Source organism: Protopterus annectens, chromosome 2.part0 (assembly GCF_019279795.1).
Source record: "Protopterus annectens isolate FY-2018-M chromosome 2.part0, PAN1.0, whole genome shotgun sequence".
Lineage (NCBI taxonomy): Eukaryota > Metazoa > Chordata > Ceratodontiformes > Protopteridae > Protopterus > Protopterus annectens.
The window spans coordinates 273,919,439-273,941,646 of NC_056728.1; the positions used below are offsets into that span (position 1 = coordinate 273,919,439).

The 22,208-nt window shown below is 43.4% G+C and overlaps 1 protein-coding gene across 2 annotated transcripts in view; it reads right to left on the minus strand.

Annotated features, from left to right (window-relative positions):
• SNX2 (sorting nexin 2) overlaps positions 1-20,065 on the minus strand; it is a 1,338,063-nt gene extending 1,317,998 nt beyond the window's left edge. Inside the window, exon 1 of one of the 2 annotated variants that reach the window (XM_044060758.1) lies at positions 19,920-20,065. In XM_044060758.1, coding sequence (XP_043916693.1) covers positions 19,920-20,027 — 108 coding nt within the window. In that variant the 5' untranslated portion in view covers positions 20,028-20,065. The remainder of the gene's footprint in view (positions 1-19,919) is intronic. The other variant, XM_044060759.1, reaches the window with a different exon arrangement.
• Positions 20,066-22,208: the final 2,143 nt, after the last annotated feature.

Below are 22,208 nucleotides of genomic sequence, written 5' to 3' on the forward strand. Positions count from 1 at the left end.
TGTGCAACGTGGCTGTGTAATTGTGAACTTAGCCACGGCACTGCGGTTCAGGTACAGCATGCTAGGCGGTGGTCTAGCACACTTTAGTGGCCTTGAGTGACCACATGATGATGATGGCTAATGGTACTACACCCCATACTGTTACAATGGCCATGTCCAGGATTGGTATCCCATCATGTATACATGCACCACTCATCCCGTGTGTGTACATAGCATGCATGTGCTACACCTGTGTCCACAATTATCTGCTACAGACACAGACACTGCAATCAGACATGGAAATCCATGTGACATACATACCATGGCTGCGTGTGTTATCTGTGTACCTGTGCGTGATGGTGCACAGGACATTGCAGAGCTTATAATACTTGCACAGAAATGTCATGTCCTTGTACACATTGTGTTCCAGGGTGCAGGCAATCACTGAACATGTACACACAAGCACCACAGCCATGTACACTGTCATTAACTATGGCTGTCTACACTCACACAGCATGGACTTGATCAACACTTATTCTGCATGCTGACACGTGTGCGTGACTGTTTGCCTTGTGATACTGTACTGTCACCCACCTTCAACCAGTATTGAGTATGATTTCGATTTCTGTTTTGTGTGTGTGTGTGTGTGTGTGTGTGTGTGTGTGTGTGTAACTGCTGTATTGAGGAGTGTGCATGTGTTCCTGTGTGCCTGTGTGCATGTGCAGACCGTAACGTCTGTTTCCTGACTTCCTCTCACAGGTGCTGAGGTAGGGCTTGGCAAAAGCAGCAGGCGACCTGAAGCCACTGCCACGGATAGTGGCAATGATGACACATGTATTTTGGCACAGGGAGATTTGACAGGGTCTGTCGTTGGTCCACCAATCGACAGTACACTGCGTTCAACCCCATCTATGTGCACACTCATACTGCCATTACATCCCTCACCACCAATGGCCATAGGGGAGGGACAGCATACAGTTGGCATTAACCAGGAGAGTGTGGTACCCATGGCACGTGCATCCCCTCACTGCAGCCATAGCCGTAGACCCAGAATGGTACCACATAGGCGGAGGTCTAGGGGTTCTCGAGGGAGCACCACTGGATGTATTGCCCCTGGCAGGCACGCCCTCACAGGTCTTACGACGACCACTAAGTTCCGGGCTGTAATGCAGGTTCAGGCACGTATGAACGGTACACCAGGTAGGGACTTAGGGCACAGAAGGCACATAACACGGCTATCAATGACAGCATCCATGACCTTGCCGGTGCCATCCGGACATACACCGAGGTCAATGACAGACGTTGGGGGGAGACAACAGATGCCCTCCACAACATGTCTTCCTCAAGCCAGGACCGTGCGAGATGGTTGCAACATCGACGCGGATGCATGTCAGCAACAGCTGGCAGTAGTCACGGACGGCCCACAGCTCACAGCTGCTCCCGTAGTGGCAGTACCAGCCCCAGCAATGCTGGGGCTGGCCTGTCCATTGTCCATCCCAGTAGACCACGGGCACGTGGCTCTGGCCAGTCCCAGCAGGGACATGGGTCCAGTCATCATACCTCTGCCTCTGATGACAGTACCCAGTCAGGGTTGGTACTCGATACCGTCCGTAGCACCCCTGCCAAGCACAGGTACTGTGTCCATGGCCGGAGACAGTGATCTGTACAGCCAAGCAGGTACAGTTTGTGGCTGTCCCACAAACCACCGTATATGGCAGCCACATGGTGGAGCTGTGTGCATGCAGACACACACACATTAAGCAAACAACTAAGGCTCACACACACATTACATCAACATTGGCCCATGCTGTACTGTTGTCCCCCACACACACACACACACACACACACACGTCGATTGGATGGGTCAATGTCAGGCTCTGGCAAACAACAAAACACCCTGTGCATATGATGATACCTGTGTCACCTCCTGTCATCTGCATTATCGGAGGGACAGGCTAACATTATGCTGATGCACAAGGTGACACTATAGCAGTGTAGCAATAACAGTGAGTTATCAACAAGGAAGTCTAACTACATCCTTGTAGGTATATCTGAGCAGACATTATGCATCAAAGCTCTGATTGCCAATGTAGCATTGTTTACACCACTGTTAGGTCTGAGTATGTATTATCCACCCATGTGCCACTTGGCTGGTCTGAGTATGTATTATCCACCCATGTGCCACTTGGCTGATTTGTGTATGTATTATCCACCCATGTGCCACTTGGCTGATGTGTTGCCAGCATGTGTTAGCGAGTGGACAGTACGTGTGTGATGTGTGCAGTACAGATTAGTAAGTATACATCTGTGAACATGGTGGGTGCGCACTGTCTGGATGTACGTGCATAGTGGACACATGGGACGTATGGCATACCCTGTCGTACACATTATTAACATCCCATTGCATCTTTCAATGGCCAGTTGCATTCTACTACAGTTGTGTACTAACATGGGCAGACGTGTGTATGACATAGGTTGACACTATGCTGCAGGTGATGCCGTTAATATCAGTCAATGATTTGCAGTCTGGTAGTATACACAACCTCAACAGCATGACTATAAGCAATCATTGGATGATGTCCTGACAAATGACACACAGTAGTAGGGAACCCAGTATCAATTGGATCCTTCCAGTGCTACACTATAACATTAACCAGTGGTGATGACCGCCACCCATTACTGTGACCACACCTGTGTGCCAAATAGCCTCCTTAGGTACATGCAGACACACTAGGGATGTGTCCATCCAAATCTGGGAATGCATGGAATGGCCTACAATGCATTCCCTGGATGGGACGCATATACTACACAAGGGTATCATACAGACAGATACCTGTATAGCAGTAAGCCGACTATGGCACAGTCATCCTCATGTACTATACATACTATCCCGTCAGTACCACACCGGTGATAGCCCTCAACATGTATGTCGGGTACCATTGTGTACATACAGACCCATGTTATATCATGTGTCCCTCGGTATCCACATGTCCATAGGTACTGTGGAGTCCGAAGGTGTATCACAGACATTAGAGGCCTGAATGCATATCCACAAGGCAGTCGTACACCTATAAAGACTGTCCATTCAGACTTTGTTGTGTATGACCATGTCTGACATATACCCCAGGCATATACCCTCACTCACACTACTCTTAAGTAACTGTCATGGGTGTGTGTGCCACAGATGACCTTGGCCACAGAACAAGACAGTGGACGGCCATGTCACATACATACATATGTGACCTACGATCTGAGTAGCAGAGGCACAACCTGTCAATGGAAACAAATGTATTCATGTAGTATGCAGGCTTCACACCTATATAGTGACTGAGGGGACATGTACACATATATATTTGCCACGCAGATACCGGATGTCTGCAATGCACTTACTGTTGTCATCATACTATGTCATACCATAGCAAAAGCAAAACCCACACCGTGTTGACCAACAGTGACACACACACAGTCAGCATTTGCAGGATTCAAACCCCTACCTAACTATCTTATGATACTAGGGAGAGGCACATTAACACAGCGCGCTATTTGCTTTACTGGCTGGTTTCCCTTCTCCTGCAGTATTTGTAGGATGATGACATCATCAGACTTTCCAAAGAGCAATGTACCTCTTTTAGTGTGTTTTCACAGTCTCCAAAAAGGACACTCCTTTCAAAGACAATTGCACACATACACCCCCCACACACACACAGTTTGCAGGATTCAAATCCCTACCTAACTATGTTATGATACTAGAGAGAGACGCACTAACACGGCGCGCTATTTGCTTAACTGGCTGGTTTTCCTTCTCCTGCAGTATTTCTAGGATGGTGACATCATCAGACTTTCCAAAGAGGAATGTACCTCTTTTAGTGTGTTTTCACAGTCTCCAAAAAGGGCACTCCTTTCAAAGACAATTGCACACACACACACACACACACTCGCTGTTTGCAGGATTCAAACCCCTACCTAACTATGTTATGATACTAGAGAGAGATGCACTAACATGGCACGCTATTTGCTTTACTGGCTGGTTTCCCTTCTCCTGCAGTATTTGTAGGATGGTGACATCAGACTTTCCAAAGAGGAATGTACCTCCTTAACTGAGTTTTCCCAGGGAACACCTCTCAAAAGGAAACTGCACACATACACACACACACACACACACACACACACACACACACACACACACACACACACACACTTTGCAGGATTCAAACTCCTACCTATGTTAGGATACTGGAAAGAGACGCATTAACACTGCACGCTATTTGCTTTACTGGCTGGTTTCCCTTCCCCTGCTGTATTTATAGGATGGTGACATCATCAGACTGGACATGGTGATGTGTCTACACTTTGTTTTATGCCATTCCAGGAATGGTCCATGTGGGTCAGCAGGTGTCAACAGCTTGAACATGACCTCAGTATCCTTACCTTGTGTGATATTTCTGTGGACACATTGACATTCCGTCATATGTCAACACATATTTATGCACAGCTTCTTGGTTTTGTGGATACTACATGTGTATGGGATGTTGATAAAGGGCAATTCAAAGTCTATGTGACACATGTGTAGATGTGTTCATTGATGTATGTCCTGGGTGGCTGCCTTGCAAACAGTCTAGCATGTTTGGGAACCATGACCCGCACATGAACATACCACAGTTGGTAGGGTTGTGTGTGCGTCAGCTCCAATAGCTCTGTTTATGACTGCAACCATGATGGACTCCATGACCTTGCAGATCAGACTTCATAGGCGTATTGGACTTGACTTCCCATGGTGTGTTGTGCACCAACACTTGTGGAGAGTGTCATATGTAGCTGTGACACATTCAACGGTTCCACATCCTGTGTAGGGGGTGCGGCTCAGCTGACTGTTCAGGTGCATGATCTGTTTGTTCTGTAGTTTCTGCATGACACATATTGGGAATCAGTGTATTCCACCTGCTGCCATGCTTTTGGCAGTGGGAGTAGCTGCTCATCCATTGTACATGTGATATCTCCTGGTATGATGATGTGGACTATTGTCAGTGGGGGATGGGTATGTACATATGGGCCTGTCATGATGTCGGCATTGGCACTCAGGTACAGTTGGCCCTGACTCAGGGCATATATGTGTGTACATTGATATTTATGACATAGTTGAAGGAGGTGTCATCATTCAGTCTGGACTCCTTCTCAGCTCCTCTTTACAAAACACTAACGAACATGAGCACTAATCCCGGTTATACTCTTTTACATGCTTAACACCCTACTGATCCTTTGTGATCAGGCTACTGAGTATGTCATGATAATATCCTGGCATGTCCAGGGGTCGGTTTTGTGTGTACTCTTCAGTCCAGCTGGTGGATATTGTGATATTGACACAATGTCACATCTGCCTCATGTACATAGACAACTCTCTCCTCCTCCCAACAAACTCAGATATATGTGTGAGATGCACCTACATAGACATACAGGGAGCTGAACTTTCTCGACCCATGACTGGCACAGTCTATCAGGTGGTGAAGGTAACCACACACACCACATATCAGTCTCACATATCCTCTAGCAACAGCACTCAAACCACATTAGCACACATTGACATACTCAGATGCTGTAAATGTACTCTACCTAAGCAGCAGAGACCTCCAAAGCAGACACACACACACCTGCTACCCCACTACAATACCCACATATCACTAAGCTCACAATGTCAGTGTGCCACACAGTCACTGCCCTTCGGGCTAAACAACACACCTAATACACTTGTAATTATACACTTGTAATAGGCGACACTTATGTTCAGACACACTGATGTACCACTCACCAGCCCTGACAAGGGAATAGTCACTTTGGGCTGTTGGGTGCCAGGATCTGCCGCATAACACAGGCAGTCAGGTCACTCCAAAGCAAGTACAAGACTGGCACCATCATTGTCCATGCTGGTGTGTGTAACCTCAGATGTTACTCCCTGGACCACATGTCATGATACATGGAGGTACACTCTGATCATATAGCCCAGGCCAGTATGACCCTGACCTTGTCTAGCATCTTACACCCACCAATTATGATGTCACAGTATACGGACACACATATCACATCTAACAGTTGGCTAACAAATTTGTTTCATTCATAGGGGATACAGTGTCTGTCAGCGTATGGTGACATGCTCAACATGCCACGTAGCTTCAGTATGGACAGCTTGCACCTGTCACCCTTGGACTTTGGTATGCTGGCTAAGGCTCTTGCTACCACCAGAGTGCCTTTTTTAAGCAGGGATCAGAAGACAAACCCACCTCCATAGACATTACAGGTTAAATGAAACTAAGGGTAATGCTGCTCAACAACAGTTGTGTTAACCTCATATTGTGGCCATTCAGGACTCTCCTCAGTATGGAGGAGAGCAATATCTGTGCACTGACAGACACCTGGTTCAGGCTTGCTTATGCACACCAGCACTACCAGGTTATGTTTCATACCATGCTGTCTGACAACAAGACTTGGAACAGACAACACAACTAGGGGGAGTATCCATATACATCACAGATACACACACCTCCAGGTTAGTAGCACTGCACAAAGCATCACAGACCATACATATACAACTTCCATTGTGCAATATTGCCTTTCAGTTTGTTGCCTGCTACAGAACACACTCCCAAACTCAGGAACCACACTCGGCTTTTGTGGGAACTATGGAGAATATGAAGGTCTCCACAGACACCATTATATTGTGTGACTTCATATACACACATATTGACACTGGATACTACTCACGCCCTGACAGCCTCACCCAACAGTCACTACAATTTGTGGACTCATATGCTTTGGCACAACCAGTCAGCACAGCCACAAGGGGGAATACATATTGGACCTGCTCATCACCAACATGGGGACTCTATGTTCCACACCAGCGATATACCCCTCATTGATAAGATCAGAACATACATGTATCTCACATGACATACATATACCCTCCACACACCCATCCTGGGTAATCTTGGTGAACGTCTCATAAGCCAACATCTCACTTCACCGAAGCAAGGTGGTATCCTTCAGAGATCCTGAGACAGTGGCATATACGGCTCACACTGCTGCACCCTTTACATACACATTCTATGGACACCTAGTGGACTGCATGGATTGTGTATCCCAAACAACAACAAGACCCACTACTACAATGGCAGGGGACCTGTCTGATAGACCCCAGCCATTAATAAGCTGTACAACGTCAGGAGGATGCTACTATATGATAGAGCACAATCCCAGACTGGGAAGGCATCTGTGATCTGTACTAGCAGACAGCTACAATCACTCATGGACTTTTCTAAGGGCCGCTTCTACCAGACAATTGCACCTGACAAGTAGGACTATCACACGGCCTTCTTCAGTTATGTCAGGAACCTGGGTGGACACTCACTGATATGCTGTGAGTTACTGCATACTGACTAAACCTACCCTGAACCCACTGGCATTGCCTACATCCTGGCAAACAGGTTCAGTGCGGATGTCTCCAACCTATCCCCCCTAAGGAGCAACTATCCATCCCAACCGAGTATAACCTCCCTGACATCACACAGTAACAGGTGAGTGCTGCCCTCCCCACAGCATACATCACAGTATCAATGTGACCAGATGGTGTCCCAGCCTGCATCATACATGAGCATCATGACAAACGCAACCCTCACATTACATCACTGTTCAATATCGGAGTTACCACAGGATATGTACCCAAGGAATGGCGTACTGGGACCGTGGTCCCGCTCCGCAGAGTTGGTGCCACAATGGACCACAGACAATATTGCCCTATAAGCCTATGTAGCCTGTTCTACAAAGCTATGGAGCATATTATCATAGGACTCCTACACATAGACATCGGGAACAACTACAGACACTGTGTCCTACTCATTTCAGCATTGTTGTGGGCAGATCTTGCCTCTTGAACCTGTAGGTATTCTTTAAATGGCTAACAGGTCCATCTACATAGGGACGGCTATCCACACAGCCTACCTGACCCTTGCAAAACCATTCAACACAATAACCCACTGGGCCATTATGCATAGGCTCACCAGCGTCAATTTGGGTACATATCTCACACAATGGATTGATACCTAGATCAGGAATAGCACCCACATGGTCAGGATTGCAGGTGCCATGTCTGACTATACACCAGTTACACATGGCATCCCACACAGCTTGGTCCTGGGATCTCTCTTGTTCAGTATATGTTTGTCTTACGTACAGGCTATCACAGGGGGAATATGGCTGAACATGTTTGCACTTGACTGCAAACTGTGTGCCATGATCAACTCTCCAGCTGCCACATGCATACTCAATCAGGGTCTCACAGAGATGGATGACTGATGCCGGAGCCATGGCCTACAGCTAAATGCCATTAGTTGCATAGTCATCCCCTTTGGGAGTAACAACATGCCCACAAATTACCACATAGGTAGTACTCCATTACATACGGTAGGAGTTGTTAGGGGTTTGGGGACATCACTTGTTCGTACTGTCGCCTTTAACATTCACGTTGCCAAAGTGGTTGGACACACCTTCTATGTGTGCCACCTTATCCCATATGGTTTCACATCTAGATCGAGTGAGGTCATTGTGCCTCTATACTCATCATATCCATGCTTGGTTACAATGCCACATTTGGGGTGTACCTTACCTGACACCTGCAGCAACTGTACTGGCCATGGACGGTCCTCACCAAGCAGATCTAGGGACTCACACAGATGCCCTGCATAGTTCAGATGCAGTAACTCCAGCTCTACTCAGTTGCTTACCACCTACTCAGATATGGTGTGTGCCTGTTGTTTACAGATATACTCAAACCAGAATTACTGGACATGCTCCACCTCAGGATATCCAACTCCCTTGGAGCTACACACTGCAGGGACGTATACCTCAGCACAGATGTTAATAGGACATTGTGGAGGGACAGATTCTTATCCCAGAGGCTACACTCACTACAGAATGCAATCCCAGTTTCACATAGGCAGAGCCACCCACTGACCACCTACTGGAGACATCTTGACGACTGTATGGGTGATTGTATATTTACCCCTGGGATATCTTCTGTGTCCCTGCTAGACAGAGGGACACTAGCGTAAATGTACATGGGCTATCTTGTGTGACCTACTATTCACACACACAGTGTAGTAATCTGATAGGGTTGCGAATGCCAAACACACTCAGGCTAGCCTTGTACATGCCCTAGGGCAGATAGCCTAGTATCGACCTCTGATTGTATATTTACCCCTGGGATATCTTCTGTGTCCCTGCTAGACAGAGGCACACTAGCGTAAATGTACATGGGCTATCTTGTGTGACCTACTATTCACACACACAGTGTAGTAATCTGACAGGGTTGCGAATGCCAAACACACTCTGGCTAGCCTTGTACATGCCCTAGGGCAGATAGCCTAGTATCGACCTCTGAACCTATCTAATGTTCAAGATGCACAATGTTTATTGCTGATACTGTTTGCAGGTCTTATCATCTTTGCTTTACCAGTTTCCATGAAGAACTTCAGTATCTGCAGAACATATTTGATAATGACAGGGTTCCACTATATTATAGATGTGTCTGTTGTCATATAACTATGTGCACAGGGCGGATTGCTGTATAGTGACAGGTTCCGGGGTTAACACATGCAACTGCCAGATATGCGTGGCCCACTGCTGTACTCAGACATGGCCTAAGTGTGTGAGCATGCCCAGTTCTGACATTACATGTTTTGTTGCCTAACATTTGTGTCATTTATTTAAGTGTGTGAGCATGCCCAGTGTGACCCTTCAGTATGCTGCTATCTGAGGTCCACTACATTTGCTGATGTGTGCGAACATGACCAATATTAACATTTATACTGTGTGTGTTGGAAGTCAGGTTCTGTTCTCACTGCAGGACTCACCTTTGTGTCATAACTCAACAAGGATTATGCTGTGCTTGCAGGGTTTCCATGGAATACTTTGCATAGACTTATCAACATTCCGTCATACAGGTGGACCACTGCAATACTGTCATGGTTTAGTGGTTCAGTACTTTGGCTATAGTGCACAGTATCCTGGGTTCGAGGCCCATCACTGCTTTATATTTTCATACTGAGCAGACCACATTGTTTAAGGGCCTGTTAAGCAAATATGAACATGTTGCCTTTTGTTCAGCTATGCCCTACTTAGACCAGGCTTGTCCGACATTGCTCAATATTCACCAACATTGCTGGATGTTGCCCGATATTACTGAACATTGACCACAGTTGTGCTAGTTGGTGTGTGCAATTTTGTTTGCATATACTACATGGTGGGAATTGCTGTTTAGCACTGCTTTATATTCCTTAACACATGGCATTCATGCCTTAGGTGGTGCTGCAGGGCTGCCTATGTCGGATGCACATACTACACTCCCTGCTCATGTTTGGAAGCAGTAGTGTCAACTTAGGCATCCCTTTTACTTTATGTGCAAGCCGGAGAGGGGTATAATTTCCAGAGTTCCTACTGAGCCAGAGTATGTGCTATGCGTTGCCTCTTTGCCAAGGTCAAAGTATACTGGGCACACCTCCTTCTGCCTACTGGGGCAGGCCCAGGTTGTTCCTCCTCAGAGTCACGCTCTGCCTGTGATGGCCTTGGCAATGGTGGGGAGCTGTCTGGCCCAGGTCTATGCTGGTCCTGCTGCAGCTGTTTTCGCAGGATCATATTATGTAGCATAGTACATACCATGACAATTTGGGTACATGTAGTTGGTGAGTAATGCAAGGCTCCACCAGATGTGTCCAGGCACCGGAACCGTGACTTGAACAGCCCAAACACACGCTCTATTACATTACGTGTTTGTGCGTTTGCCTCATTATGGCGTTCCTGTTCAGGTGTGTTTCTGATGGGTGTCATCAGCCAAGGCTCCAGTGCATAGCCAGCATCCCCCACTAGGTGACCATGTGGGATGTCCCCATTGGCAAATGTCTGGTACAGCTGTGTCAGATGCCAGATATGGGAATCATGGTAGCTTCCAGGGCAGCCTGCACACACATTCAGTATTATGCCCTGGGCATCACACACGACCTGGCAGTTGATGGAGGGGAAGCCCTTGCGGTTGAAGTAGACCCTACCCCGCTCGCTGGCTGGTGCTTTGATGCGTATGTGCGTGCAGTCTATTGCACCCACTACCTCAGGGTATTCTGCTATTTGCTGGAAGAGACGCATATTGCTGGCCAATACCTCATGGGAATTGGGGAAATACACATGATCACCGACATGTGCTGACATGGCATCCAAGAACTGGTGTAGTACCCTGGATGCTGATGCCTGTGATATCCCCATCATATCACCAGTTGGTCTCTGGAAGGTACCTGTTGCTAATATTCTTAGGTCAACATATACCTTGATTTCCACTGGGATGGGTTCCCCCTCTGTTGGTTCTGTGTGTGAGGCATGGCCTGCACAGCTCAACAATTTGCTGCAGGAGGTCTCTGCCCACTCTATAGCGCTCCACTATCTCCAGCTCATGTAGCCACTGGTAGGTTACCCTGGGCCTGTACACTCTTCTCTGTCTCCTCACTGTGGGTTGCCCAGCAGCATTTCCATTGTCACCACCCTCAGCATGTTGCATATGTCGCCTTATAACAGCAATGGCAGCCCCTAACATTTCTTTGTCTCAGTAAAGCTTTTTCAGTTTTCACTTCTATTAGCTTACTGCAGTGTCTCTTGTGAGAAACATAATGGACTGTTGTTTGTAGAGTTTTAATTGCTAGGCTGGGCTAGTGTACTGCCTGTGTAATTGCCTGATTCTGATTGTTTTCACCTGCAAGCTCTGCTAGTACTCCCTGGTAGCTTCTTACTATTTGTTGTGCTTCCTTTTTCCTTTCTGTTTCCTCAGGGGGGAGCGCCGCACACACAAGCGCAAACATGAGCACAGCAACTAAGACGCACACACACAAGCTTACACGGACTAAAACTTGCTTATTCGGGTTAAAACGCATGCACACCAGCGCAAACACGCTTACAACTCTTTAATCAGCCTTATACATGCTTACTCCGGCATAAACGCACGCACTCACGCTTACACGCACGCACTCTGTCTTACTCAGGTTTACAGGCGCGCATGCACGCTCAGCAAGAAACTTTGGTGTTATCCAGGGTATACACCTTCCATTTCCTGGCTTTCCCTAGCCTACCTGTTGACGCACCTCTTTCCATGATGTCTAAATGACAGTGGACACATGCCACTCTACTCCAATGAGCTTCATACATACCCCCCTCGTGATGTCACCTATCTTCTACTTTGTTACTCCCCATATCCTACTCCTACACTCCACTGACTGTGCTCATTTGCTATGTAAACTAGCGATTCACTATCCTAACACTCATTTACATAGGATTGCCTACTAATGCTTGGTTACATGTCTTAGACTGAGCTTCCCCCCTTAGCAACCTCTACTCAGTGGCCATGTTGTCTTCAGCCTGCCATTCCCTTGCATTGTACATTACCACTTTCAATAAAATCCACATTTGTGGGTTTCAATTTGTAGTATTCTGGTTTTTAGAGCGCAACCCGTTTGCGCGGCACTGCGCTAAAACATCGGAAATCGGCAAAAAAAAATATTTTTATTTTAATTTTGCATCAGGGAACATTTCCAATGGCCGTATATTTGGCCACTGGCATGCTTCCTGCACTGGATGCAACCATTACTTGGAGCTGTCACGGCTCCATTTTGCTCTTTGCAAAACGGTACTCACTTGTCAACTGAGTACATTTCTGCAAATAACACTGCTCTTACTCGGACACGTTCGTGTTTCCTGAATCGCAAATCTACCTCATTTGCATGCCTTTCGCCTGCAATTGAGGTGATTTGCATGTCCCAGCCCTGTCCGTGTAAGAGCCGTTTTAGGAGTTCTCTTACACGCCCCTACAGGCTGTTCCTGGATCACTCGTCGGACATGATGGCTGTATGGAGTCTTACTCTACTCTTCCATGCAAGCCATCATGAATCCGGCCCAATGTCTTTGTATAACAGCACCGTACTGTCCTTCCGCGGCTGGTAAAATCCTGGTGCCTTTTTTTGATGTATTAATAATGTACCTGATTTTCCTAGTATTTTCTCCATGCTGTCTCTCTCGTATGTCCGGAGTCTGGACTACAGATTTTTTTTTTTGTTTAAAAAAATAAAACTTACAGAATATACCAACAGAAAAAAAGTCCGGGTGACCGAACCTTTTTCCGTTGGTAAATTCTCGGATTTACAACAGGCACGCTGATTTGTTTTAGAATATTAATGGCCAGTCATTGTATAATTGGGGTTTTTACCTTATTAGAAAATCTTTGATTTGCTGCTTGGTATAATGATGTCTTTTCCATGTACTATTTTAACTGGATACAATGTAGCAGGTTTCATTTATGAAGAAGTTCTACAAGTAAAATGAACAAAAGTGCTAAAATTACTGCTGGTGTTCTGAATGGCGCTTTACCCAGTATCTGTTTTCTGAGGTATCGTGAGAGACTGAATTTTATTTAGTGCTTTTATTCCCTTGGTCCAGTTTGCTGTTTTAAAATTACTTGGTACCCAATTCCACACATACAAACATTAGGGATTCTTTGTGCTGTGTAGGTAAATGAGAAACCTTCAATTACTACTCCAATTCCAAAGAAGGAAATAGGTCCACTTCCCTGCAAACCTTTGTACTGGTACTGAACTCCCACTGAAAACCCTCCAAGTGACAAAGTTAAGCTGCCATTTAAAAATCAACGGACCTATGTAGTATAGCTACTGTTTGACTGCTTAAGGACAGAACTGATACTGTGATCATTGTCCCAAATGCCAGCAGTACCAGATCTGACCTACAAGTCTCCGGCTAATGAGGAGTCTGGTGGTAACAGAAGCTGACTATGCACATGCAAAGTAGTGAGTACAAGTTATTCCGTCTGCACATTGCTTAACTTTACAATCTGACCCAAGAAAGGTGGTGGTGGTTGTTTGTCTTTCGGCTTTTCCCGGTTAGGGGTCGCCACAGCAGAACTCCGGTCCGCTAATGATTGGAAGTTTTTTTGTTTTTTTTTATGACCCAAGAAAGGTAATAAAAGAAAAAGCATGAGGACACAGCTTTTAAACCAGTAAAAAGTCAATGCACACAGACCACTCTCCAGTCCAAGAGACCTCATTCCTAAACTATGTACACAGTAAAACAAGAAGGTCAAAGAGGAACAAGTAAACATGTCTAAGCTTAACATCAAAACCAAAGTAAGTCATACCAGAAGGTCTCCAATATCACTGCAGAAAAGGCTTGAAAACGAGGAACTGCAAATGAGACTTTTAGCAGTCACTACAGCCACTACACAAGAGACAACAAATGGGGGCATTTTCACTGGCACAAGAGTGGAAGTAGGGGCATCATCACCTTAAAGGATTTAAAGATGGACAAGTAGTCAATGCAGCAGCTAAAAGAAACAATGGCTTGTAATGGACAAAACAAAATATGATGGATGCAAGAAAACAGTAGTAGCACTACCTCCACACAACACACTGGTCTCAAATAATAAGCCATGCAGAGTTCCAAAGAATGATTTTTCAACAGAACATAGAGTTGTTGCTGCTCAAGGAAGGATAACTGACAACAAAAGCTTACAGAACATATGAATAAGTCTAAATAGGTAAGCAATGGAAAGAAAAACATAAGCATGTAATAAACCAAAAGAGGGTACACATTAATAAAAGTTTTATGCTGCTCTAAGACATACGATCATCAGACTACCACATGTATGCTCGACAGGTATATTAAAATCTTGCAGATCTTTAAGAATGTATTACATTTGTAAGCAAGTTACAGTCAGATTACTGGGGGTAAGAAATTTTTACTGTTCATGTGAAGCATGGTCAGATAACATCTTGCAGCCAGTAGGACTGCCCCCCCCCCCTTATTGTCTTGTCATTCTATAAAGCAGAAGCATTTTTTTTTTAATGTGAATTATAAGAACACTAGGACAGTTTGGCATATGCACAATAAAGGACAAATAGGAAAAGCAGTTTTATTTAACAACTGCATAACACTTGGAAGAAACTTCTACACAGCCAGCAATACAGGCATAAAAGTAGGTGTGTTCAATTGTATTAGTGTCTGTATACCACAAGAGGTCCTGTTTTTTTTAACTTCTGTTTATCTCAAGTGTTTTTTCAGCTTACAATAGAAAGTTGTAATATATATGCGCTTGTCTGTCTTGGTCCATTTTTTTTTTCTTTCAGTCCTCAGAATTACAAAATGCTTTTTTTTTTTTTTAATTTTTAAAGGCTCTACTCAGAACACTTATGCGAGTGTGCATGTACTTCTCAATAATGTGCGTCTGTGTACGTACTTTTCACGCACAAGCACCCATACATATTTCTTGGAGCTTCTTTCCTTTATCTGTTTCTCTACTGTAACTATTATTTTATTATTCCTTTTCTTGGTTTTATCTACATCTTTTTCTGTTCCTTTGTTATACTTCTTCTCTGATTATGTGCATTTACTAATAAAAATCAGACTGGCTTTGAATAATGATGCTCCTTTACCTGCCGGCACTTTTACAAAACTATTAATCTGCATGCCCTCTGTATTCCAGTGTCTTAACGCTAATGATGCCTTCTATGTTAAACAACCTGTGCTTGAAACCATGCTTGCAAACTGCAACTCAAATTCATTTACTTTTCAAAAGCAAATATCTTTACTCTCCATTTTCTGAGAAAATACCAAATAATTCTGGAATATGAACTGCTTGATTAGTGGAAAAAAATTAGATTTCAGCGCATTTTAAACCGCAACACCCATTCATCACAATAACTTGTACTACTACTTGTATTTATACTTGCAAAACCAGCACACTGTTTTATTTACCGTTCCTTAATTAGAATTTGTTTTAATTCTGTGTACACATAATACAATAAAATGAAACTGAAATTACAATGATCAGACATCACAGATAATAAAGCAGTGCTATAACACCAAGAATTTCAGCTTGTGAGAATGGAATTTTAATTTGTAATAACTGCATATCAGTGTCCATGTAAAAAAATACAATATATGTTAAATATGTCAGAACTTCCAAGCCTCACAAGTAGGCTATCTAGGAGGTTGTATTCTGCTACCTTAAGTTTGTATTTGAAGTTATTTGACATTTTACCAAGAACAGCTTCTGAATTCAGAGTGTTTTGAGGGACCTCAACTGTAATGGAAGGCTATTCCAAGCTCCAGCAGCACACGCCTAGAAGGAGATGTACTTAATTTTTATGTATTGTACATCTAATAGAGATAGCCTTCCTTGTTTTAGGGTGCAATTTCAATTTATTTTGAAGACAATAATCAAACTTACAGTACACAGAATACAAATGCAAATGTTCACGCTAGTCTATTTAGCAAAGGTGCCATAAAGCAGATGTGTCCCTCACCCAAGTCCAAACATAAAGCAGTTGCACAGTTGCTACTACTTTCAGAAAGTAGAAATAACTAAAATTTTAAACAGAACCAGGACTGAAAGCTTACTCGATGTCACTGAAGTTAATATAATGCATACTCTAAGAAAATATTTCAGCATGATACTGTTAGCATTACTTTCAGTTTACTGCCTAAATTTGTTCCCAAGATGACATACTTTTAAAGATGATGATACTAAAGCATAAAGATAGGAACTTAACACAGAGCAGTTGGAGATGTTTTAGTTTTTTCTGGATGGCCAAATATACAACTGAAAAAAAATTCCTCAGGTAGAGATATTTTGCACATGACATGACTGCACTAAGATTTCCAGCTGTCTGCAAAGTTGCACTACTATATCATACTAGATCAGAAATGGAAGTCATAAAACTTGAAAAGTAGGGATCCAAGGAAAAATCCTTTAGGCACACCACGTGGAATGACATTGCTGTTAGGCCAAGAACAAATTTTCTAACCGGAAAGGTTCTACAAGTCAGGAATCCAAACCGGGATAAAATTCCAGCCTGCCTTATTAAACCATCCGTTACACCAAACTGTAGGATACTATGAAATGCTCAAAAATCCCGATAATTGTATCAACATAAAAGTCTGGAGCTCAAGCATATACTGAACTATAACTGCAAAAGGATCACAATATGCAATACTCATATTTATCTGTGAGTAAATCCACACTGATATGAATCAGAAGTTGCAAACTAGCTTGGGGACAAACCTTTAATGAGGATAAAGCTCAAGGCAATTTCTTATCTACTACAGAAAAAGAGCTCAGTGGAGTGCGGCTGAAAGCCAAGCATCTGTGTCTCCCCAAACGTGTATGGGCATACCTACAGCTCATTTCTGTCTTGGCAGGACATATCCAGTAACCAAGGTCTCCTGAAATAATAATAATACAATATTGGTGTTAATTCAACTTTGTTTACAAATATTCCAGAAAAAAGGTCTGGACCAAAGCTGCAGCAAACCTTGAGCCAAGTTAATGACAGAAATATTAAGCTAGACACAGTCTCTCAAGTCATCCTCATCTTTTGCAACTTTAATTCTACTGCCTCTATATGAAACCTGAAATGTTCATTAGTTTTGCTCCTTTACTGTAGTTTTCTGCAAAGCTCTACTTATTAGCATATTTACATAATTAGTTTTCCACAAAGCTCTACTTATTAGCATATTTACATAATTAGTATGTCCTCTTGATAGACTAGACTTACAAATTTCCAAATGTACATCCCATTAGTCAGTAATATGCTATATTTTGATCATGTATTTCTATGATGTCACCTCCCCTAGTTTATAATGAGAAATTTTTGTACCCCTTACACAACAAGTTTAACACACAAAGGAAGGGTTTGGAAACAGATACTCACATGATGTGCAATGTGAGTAATTTACAGTATTCACATTAAACACACAAGAGGGATACCAAAATACAAATTACTTTGCCTATTAATATAACTTATTAGTAGACAACTGTCTGCACTGTCCATTCTAAAATATAGCCACAACTAAAACTAATAAAGGCATATTCCACCAAATAATCGAAATACATTTTTTTCAGTTGTCAACCTGTTGCAGCTAAGTTTTCAAAATATGACTGTGTGTGCTACATACAATGGAAACTGGCCAAGTGTGTCTACAATGGATTACATATTTCTTATTATTATTTCATGAGCAACAACACAACACTCGTTCATTTTTTTCATGAACCCTTGTTTCTCTATTTGTGACAGCTACAGATCATCAACTGCACTAAACAACTCCATGCCAATTAAGCTTACCAAAAGTATTTTATAATGTAGTTTCCTTTAAGTGAAATGAACTTTTGGTTCTATTGTTATACGGAAAATTAGAAGAAAAAGTTGTACAGGAATTGAACTGGAATATCAAATATGAAATGGGTACAGACAATAAAGCAGCAAGATGAGGACAGCATTATAATGTGCGTTGCAACTGTATTTACCCAAAGAGCAACTTCCTTAATAAGAATATACACAAGTGGCTAAAAATCACAAAACGTGGAATCTGCCTGTCTGCTTCTAAAGCTGCTGTGAAATATGAAGCAAAGTCTCCCACCTGCGGGGATACACATACTTTATGAAAAGCTTTGCTGGATGGTGGCATGCGGCCAGCAAGGTAGTCTGAAAACTAGTGCAGTGAGTGGCTTGAATATGTAATCGAAAGCAATCAATTAACAAAACGGCGTAGCGATGTTCACAGCCCATACTCCTTTCACTGGGCCATGCACACAAATGGGCAAGGTTCATGATGTCATGACGACAGTAAATGTGTAAAACTGTTTATCAGACTGTAACCCACCCTACTCTCTTGCGCTTATGACTTATCTGGCCAATATCCAACGAAGCCATGATGACTGTACACCTTGGGTGTATTGCTCCACTAAGCATTGTAACAATGCCTCATAATGCCATTATTATTCCAGTCCCTTACCATTACGCATAATTCTGGAAATAAACTGACCTTGTCCTAAACCTCAAGTAAGCAACACTTATAAGACAATAAAATGAAACGGACACTCCAAGGATAAAATTCAGTCTCCGCAGTAGTTGTAAACATGTGGGTGTCGTACTCATGGGCTCTCTGCGGTACATCAGTTTACTGACAGTCTAATAATACATTTACTCAGTTTCATTCCACCTGAACACGCTTATGACAACAGTGCAGAATACAGTATGTCTCGTCACCCCAAATCATTTTGTAGCAGATAAAGTTTTCCCTCGCAGTGCATACCCCACCAGCCCCCTTAACCTCTAGCCTACTTAACTGTCCAGATTTTTGCTTCATATTTTCGGTCTGTTCCTTATAACATTTTGTTTTTCTGGCTGATCTTTGGTAAATCAGTGACGGTTGAAGTCAGGAAATATTAAGAGACAGAGTTTCAGACTTCACACCCTTCAGAAAATTCATGCAAATGCAAAACCTGCTATTCTATCAACTTTCTATATATATATATATATATATATATATATATATATATATATATATATCGGAGCAGTATTTAAAAATTGTCACTATTTTGGGGCCTTTAATCCCCCCCCCCCTTCTCCAAATTCCTTGCTCTAATTGGTTGAGAGGTATGCTTCTAGTCCCTTCATGGAGGGAACTGATCAGGTTCTGTCACCTTCTATCAATTTTGTCAAGGTGCCTACTGATATAAATGAATGGAACTGCCTTTCCAAGCCATAGACACAGTTAAGTCTTAAAGCAGGAAGTAAACTAGAAACACGCAGGCGCGCTTGCAATAGCAAGCACAACAGATTATTTTACTCCTGGCTTGCCAGCCCATACTGTAAGAATCACAAAGACCTGCCAACCCCATTCAGACCTGGTGAACACCCTTCTTTTAATCATGCCATGCTTAGCATTGTACCTCCACAAGCCATCACTAAGCCATTATCATACAATGTTTAGATCTGGGGCCCTAGCTCCGTCTTTACTTTTTGTTTGCTAAGATGCTGTCTCCCTTGTTTCCCACTTCCAGATCCCCTCACCTCCAAGGTGGAGACGGTGCTAGCGAACAGGTCCTCCGCATCATCCAACTCCCTGAAGTCAGTATGATCTCCGTCTCCTAACGGAGGAGGTTCTCTCTCTGCCGCCATCTTCTGTGTGAATGGAGATTCGGTGTAGCGGGTCTGGGGAAGGGAGGGTGCTAGAATCATGTGACTAGGTTGAGACACTTTCCAGTCTTGTGACACAGTGTCCATCTGTAGTGCTAGAGTCCTTAATTTATTTCTCATTTGTGTATACCTATATCTGTCGGTCTGTTTTATGCAGTTGTTATATCACAGTGTCTATATCAGGATTTCTAACGAAAGATTGTCTCTGCTTTATTGTATTAATTTTTGGTAGGCCTGCTTTACGGTGGAAAGGGTTTCATTGCATCCAACAACATTGAAGGCGTGCCAGTGACTCTTAAATTTCGGTTTAACTGTGCGTATTTCACCTGCTAGCTCGACTTTTCTTGTCTTGACGTTTATCCGTGAAAATATTTTTGTTGCCTTTTAAAACAGAATCAGAATACTTGAGCTGAAATCTACAAAATAGCAATTTGATGACCTTTCGAAAACTGAAATCTCAGCGCAGAAAAATCTCTCCATATATTTCATTGTGCGTTCTATGTTATGTTGCATATGTTAGACGGAAGAGTTTTGACTGCAGTTGTAGGGCCGGTGTTAGCATTTTCGGGGACTCCAACAAATGTCAAGTTGGGGCCCCTGGCACTTCCAGTCTAAGTATCACCCTATCACTGTCACCCCTCTTTAGCAGTCTTTTAGTTCATGCTGCAAACTTTTAGGAGTAGTACACTCAAACTGACCTGGCCCGCGGTGGTGGTGCTGCGGTAGCGTTGTCACCTCACAGTAAGACGCTGTCTGGTTCGATTCTCAGCTAGAGCGTCTTCTGCATGGAGACATGCGTGAATGGGCGTACCTTCGTTGAACGTTGTGCGTCAAGGCTGGTAACTCGGCACGTAAAAATCAACTACCAATCATTAGCGGACCGGAGTTCTGCTGTGGCGACCCCCCTAACCGGGAAAAGCCGAAAGACACAACAACACTCAGACTGACCTGTAGCAAAAATGCTCTTACATTTCAACAGGCATATATACCACACTGTTGGCCATCTCACAAAGGGACTTTCACAGTTTCTGACATTTAGTAGCAATAATGACGCATTACAACTTTATCTGCAGGGCTGGACATAGGCAAAATGGCACCACAGGCACTGCCTGCTGTTTCAGTCCCCTGCACCGAAATACACACACGTCCGTCCAATGCTTTCCTCTGTTCCCCCCCATCTTGGGCTCCTCACGCACCATGCACTTACTTTTTCTTTCTTTTCTCACATTTACTTTACTCTAACTTTTTTCAAGAAGTCATAACTTTCTATATGCTCTGAAGTGCATTTTAATTTTTTTTATTCTTTTTAAACAACCTTTTCATCCAGTGATGGCTTGAACAGAAGTTATGATTAAGGAAAGAAATTCAGTTTGCTGTTCACCTTTAGTTTTCTATGCATCCCTTCAACACACCTTTCCTGACCAAGACAGCACAGTAATAACCATTTAGAAAACAACTCCATTAAGTGGAGCTACCAGAAGCCATAGGAGTTATACATTTAGAGCAGTTTCTTAACCTTTTAATTAAACAGTTGCATAAACAAAAATGATGAGTATGAAAAGAATTTCAGGCTCGTTTGTTTTCTTTCAAGGAAGACATAAGTTGTGCCCAGGGCTTAATATTCAAAGCTGACAAAATAGTAGGTAATAGTAAACCAATGAGCCGATCCTATCTGGGAATAGTGACTGTCCCAAAAAGACAGTCACTGCATATGCATCCATCTGCTGTTTGATTGGGATGAAGGCAGAGGTTCACATGGCCATTCATATATTTCAAGTGACTGCTGACATACATATAGCATGCCTCCTCACTCCTCACCCCCAAATGTAGCCACCTGATGTGTGATTGTAAGGAAAGTGAAAAAAAATATTGTAGTAATGTATTCTACTTTGTTGCTCCTAGACAGTACATTCCCCCTACACAAGCTTTAGTAACTCTCTTTGTACTCCTCTGAGGTCTGTGAGAAAAATAAAGGAAACAATGACCACACAATCCCCAGCCCCCTACATAACATAGAGCAACTTTCTCTACTCACACATCTGAGCAGGGCTGGTCTTAAAAAAGGTGCAGTTGTGAGTGGAGGCCAGTGTTAGTTTTATCCTAACAGGGTCATATTACAGCCCTGTTGAGGTTACAGAGTGAAATCAGAAAATTAAGACTTTT